Genomic DNA, 4769 nt, shown 5'->3' with positions numbered 1-4769 from the left:
TCGCCAGGAGAACGGAACGGGTGTAAACAGGGGCAAGTGCAGTGTAAACACGGAACGGGGGTAAACAGGGGCAAGTGCGGTGTAAACACGGAACGGGGTTAAACAGGGGCAAGTGCGGTGTAAACCTAGAACGGGGTAAATGGGGCAAGTGCGGTGTAAACACGGAACGGGGTAAACGGGGGTAAACGGGGGCAAGTGCGGTGTAAACACGGACCGGGGGTAAACGGGGGCAAGTGCGGTGTAAAAACAGAACGGAGGTAAACGAGGGCAAGTGCGGTGTAAACATAAACGGGGTAAACGGGGGCAAGTGCGGTGTAAACACGGAACGTGGATAAACGGGGGCAAGCGCGGTGTAAACACGGAACGGGGGTAAACGGGGGCAAGTGCGGTGTAAACACGGAACGGGGGGAACTGGAGTGTGACGAACGGGTCAACTGAACGGAGAACACGGACAGTCCGTCAGCAGCGGGAGAGTGTTACGCCGGTGCGGACAGACACACGGACAGGACAGGCCAGGACCCAGCGGACATGCCCGACACACGGACGGCCCCGACTTTCGCACCACGCTGCGCGGCCCCTCTGGGCACCATGTCCGGGGCTGCGGGCCCGGCCCAGCTCCGCGCTCGCTCGCGGCTGTCACGGGCAGCCCCACCGCAGCCTGGCCTGGCGAGACGGGACGGTCAAGAGCATTGTGGGTAATTTAACCGTGAGCCAGTGCGGGGCCCGAGGCACTATGGGAGACGTAGTGTCTCTCTCAGCCTTCCTCTCCCATCAGCCAGTGCGGGGCCCGAGGCACTATGGGAGATGTAGTTTCCCGCCCCTCGCCAGTTCTCGCGCCCAGTTCTCGCGCGGCTGCCGGGCTCTGTGCGCAGCGCAGGGGCAGATTTATCACGGTCCGGCCCTGCCCGGGCAAGGCGCCGGGCGTACCCCTGCAGCTGCTGGCCGAGCCCAGCCCCGGGCGGGAGGATCTGACTGCCCCGGGCACGGAGCGGGCTCTGCAGCCTGCCCTGGGGCGCTCCCCGCGCTGCTTGCCCCGGGCCGGGCGGGCTCTGCTGGGCCGTGCCTGGCCTGGGCCCGGCTCCTCCGGCGGCATCAGGCTCTGACCCAGCTCGTGGCGGGCGCCTGCGGCAGCGGGGATGGGCAGCTCGGTCACTGCCCCCCGGAGCGGTGCGCGATGCCCTCCCCTGCCCGGTGCGGTGCGGTCAGTCTGGGCTCCGTGTGTCCCCCTAGTGCACCTGTGCCTTGCACGGCACCTCCTGCCCGCCCCTCCATCCGTCCGCCCGCCCGCCGCGGTGGGGGTGAGCCCCGGGCAGGCACGTCCTGTGGGGCCGTGGGCCACGTGCTCCGCACCCCGGGCCGTGTGCGCGCCTGGGGCCTGCACCTGTTGGTTGTGGGCGGAGAGAAAGGTGCTGGTGACTTTCTGCAGCAGAACTGCCCTGCCCTTCCCCTCTGCAGCACGGCTCACACAGCTCCGTGCTGGGAGGCACCCGCGCCAAGCGGTGGGGCTGGAGGTGGAGCTGGGCTGCAGGTACCCAGCTGGCTATAGCCCGAGTGTCCTAGGGAGGGTCTGCTCTCACTGTGTTCTTATGCTGGGATCTCGGATTAAAGGTGTTTGTACTGCAACTGCTGAACACGAAAACGGTGATGCAGAGGGGTACAAAGACCCTAACTTCCTTTGAATGTTTGTGGGCAACCACCTAGAGATACCTGTTTTAAAGGTGGAAGTGCATTGACTAAACACAAGAAATTAAAACACACATTTATACTGAAACGAAAGTAGCTGGAGAGAGGCAGTAATTGCAGCAGGGTGCTGCAAAGGGCGAATCTGGCTCTTGCAGGGAAGGAAGGAACAGAACCCAACTCTGAGAAGGAGAGCTGGGGGCACCAGCTAGGAGGAGAGAGACTGAAGTGAACCCAGGTCTGGGAAGGGGGGCTGGGGACTCTTGGCTTTAGGAGAGAGGATGTTATTTAATTCTGCAGGAAAGACAGATGCTCGGGGCTTGAGGATGTGTGCTCAACTGGGAACTGAGGTGAAGCCTTTATTGAAGGGAGGTCAGGGTTTTATTAAAATGGACCCCAGAAGGGGAATGCTTTGATTACCCAGCTTGTGTGGGCTTGTTAAAGGGCCCTGAGCAGACAGGGAAACCGAGGGAGGGTTCTACAGACCCACCCCAGGTCACAAGAGGGAGCTTGGGAGGCCACTAACCCTGATCCAGGCTGGGTTTCTAGGAAAAAGTTCCTGATGAACTGTGGCTGCAGGGGGAGCGAATGTCTCCTGGGGTGGGGGTGGGACGTTGATGCCCAGGACAGATAGTAATGCCTCTGCCCCAGTAAAGGGCTGGGTCCAGAAAGCGTCCACAGGCTCTGAGTTTATTTCCCCCTTCCTTCCACCGTCTCTTCTCTTGTATGTTGGCCAAGGCACACTGTCCGTGCTTGTTCTTCTCCTGCCGCCCTTCATTAGGTATAGGCTTGCTGGGGGAGGGGGGAAGTGACCGATTGTTGCTGTTGCCTCTAATGTAGTGGCTGTGATCTAGAGCTGATGGGACCTGGCTGTAAGCAGAGATGCTCAGTCCCCAACTCTCTGACTTCCACATCACTGGGAGAGATCCCCTGGTCACGGCACCCTAGTCCTCCTCTCTACTGACTCTGGCCTGCTTCAGAGGACGTGAGCGGGGGGCCCGGGAGTAGCCCCGGCCCGTGTCTCTCCCCGCTAGGCTGCGCCGCTCAGGGCAGGTGCAGGATCCAGGGCTCTGCACAGCATCCCGTGCTGACCTGCTCTGGCCGGGGCTCCTGAGGCCTGCCCCCCACGGTTCCTGCTTCCATAGGGCTGTGCTCACCCTGGAACCGCCTCCCCACCTGGGTGGCTCTTAGGGGCTGCCAGCAGTGGAAGGGGGGTGGGGAGCTGAGGAGTGGCCACAGCCCCAGGGCCCCACGCAGCAGGAGGACAAACGAGGGATTGGAGGGGGGGAAAGCCCGGTGCTGCAGCTGCCTGCACCATGACCGGGCCAGGCTGTGGAGGGGAGGAAGCGGGGCTGGCACTTCACTGAGGGGAAACATGGGGCTGGGCAATGAGGAGGGGCAGGGCCTCCATAGTGAGTAGGCTGCAACTGTATTAATTTTCTGTCTACCCCACCTCAGCCCCCCCCACACCCTCCAACCAGCAACAGCCCAGTTCTGCACCTCCTAGTCATGGGATCACTCTCTGGTCTTGTCTCTTGTGCTGGCCAACGTGGTCTTTCTAATTCCTTGCCTCTCTTTGTACTATCTCCCTTCATAGGACAGGGGTAGGTGTGTTAGGTCTGCATCCCCCGAGGCGTGTGCTCCAGAGCCTGTAAGATGTAGGAGGGAGTGAGGATCATTTTGGGTGCTTGGTGTTCTGGGGTTGGAGGTGGGTGAGCAGCCAAGAGACCCTCCCGCCTTCTCCATCTTGTCTCATCCATTGGGGCTGACGTAGAGCGAAGGGAGGCAGGGGAGGGCAGGATCTCACGCACCAGTGGAGCTGTCAGCAGTTCTGGCTAATGCTGGCTTATTTGCTATGCTTGCAGTGGAACCGTCCAGGAGACGCAGTTGGAGGAGAAGCTGGGAGAAGGGGACCTGCGAAGCCTGGACGTGCATCTACGAAGCAATGAGCAGTCCTCCGCGTTCTGCCTTCCACGTCATTGGCTGTGAGTCAGCAGTCATTGCAGCACATTCCTCATCTGTACCTCCTCTAGGTTTCCTTAGAGGCCGTGAACATCCTCATTGGGAATGGGGCTTGGTGGCATTAAAGCCAGGGGAAGAGGCGCTAGTCTCCTGTGCAGAGTGACTGTTCTGAGGGCTGGTGCACTATGCCAACTGTCCAGCCGGGGTCACTGCTGCTCCAGGACAGCTGCACTCTGTGCATGACCCTTAGTGGCCGCTACGTTAAATGTCTGATAAGGGCTGCGTAGAGATTGCTGCCTCACGGTAGCTGGGGCTTGGTTTCTAAGAAAAGGTTATTTGCTGTGCTTGCAGACAAATAGTCCAGGAGGCCCTGCCGCAGGAGAAGGTGGAAGAAGCGCATGTGTGGAGATAGGACATCCATCTAATCAGAAACGAGCAGTCCTGAGCTTTCCATCGCCAGCATTGCTGGCTGTATCTCATCATGCAGCATCGAACTGGGTAACAGTCAAAAATCCTAAAATGTGTGAACTAGCTAGCGTGTGTGGTACTGCAAGTGACATGCCCGCCAGGGGGCAGAAAGATGTACCCATAGCAGTTAGCACACAGGAGACCCCTGGCGCGATCACACAGGAGGGGCTTAAGGCCTGGTTCTAACCCTCGTGGCTGTGGGGTGTCACTGCTCCTCCGGGACACGAGCCCTCTGTGCAGTACCTGGAGTGGCCACCTGGCGACACCGCTGCTTCTGGACACGTCCTCTGTAGTACATCGAGCGGCCACCTGGCGGCACCGCTGCTCCGGGATAGTTGCCCTTTGCGCAGTATCCTGAGTGGTTGCGAAGATAATTCTCTGGTCAGGGCTTAGTGCAGACTGCTGCCTCCCTATGGCTGGGGCTTGGTTTCTAAGAGAAGTTTATTTGCTCTGCTTGCAGGAGAATTTTGCAGGAGGCCCCGCTGGAGGAGAGGGTGGGGGAAGTGGACCTCTGCAGCCCGGACATCCATCTAAGCAGAGGTGAACAGCTTTCTGACTGGCGCCTCCCTGAGTGTCAGTCAGCGCTCAGTGCTGTATCTGTACCCCTCAAGAGTGCTTCAGAGGCCGTGAGCATCCTTGTTGGGAACGAGGCTGTGTGG

At 60.1% G+C, this 4769-nt stretch overlaps 1 protein-coding gene across 1 annotated transcript; it reads left to right on the top strand.

Moving 5' to 3' along the window:
* Nucleotides 1–345: 345 nt before the first annotated feature.
* On the top strand, nt 346–4481 carry LOC137144352 (uncharacterized). The gene is made up of 3 exons (XM_067534594.1): nt 346–1167; nt 3546–3665; nt 3994–4481. Exons 1-3 carry the CDS (start codon nt 734–736, stop codon nt 4052–4054), a joined length of 615 nt encoding a protein of 204 aa, XP_067390695.1. The 5' UTR covers nt 346–733; the 3' UTR covers nt 4055–4481.
* The last annotated feature ends 288 nt before the right edge of the window (nt 4482–4769 follow it).

The sequence above is a fragment of the Emydura macquarii genome, unplaced genomic scaffold (assembly GCF_026122565.2).
Source record: "Emydura macquarii macquarii isolate MOO-44397 ecotype Brisbane River unplaced genomic scaffold, CSIRO-AGI_Emac_v2 contig_378, whole genome shotgun sequence".
Classification (NCBI taxonomy): domain Eukaryota; kingdom Metazoa; phylum Chordata; order Testudines; family Chelidae; genus Emydura; species Emydura macquarii.
Note: the sequence above shows the minus strand (reverse complement) of the source record. Positions and strands in the feature narration are given on the sequence as shown.

What these genes read in the sequence shown, in the direction of transcription:
- LOC137144352 (XM_067534594.1), top strand. Translation starts at nt 734, where the DNA reads ATGGGAGACGTAGTGTCTCTCTCAGCCTTCCTCTCCCATCAGCCAGTG. An exon ending in GGTCACTGCCCCCCGGAGCG is followed by an intron (nt 1,168 to 3,545) that starts GTGCGCGATGCC and finishes CTATGCTTGCAG; the next exon opens with TGGAACCGTCCAGGAGACGC. An exon ending in TGCCTTCCACGTCATTGGCT is followed by an intron (nt 3,666 to 3,993) that starts GTGAGTCAGCAG and finishes CTGTGCTTGCAG; the next exon opens with ACAAATAGTCCAGGAGGCCC.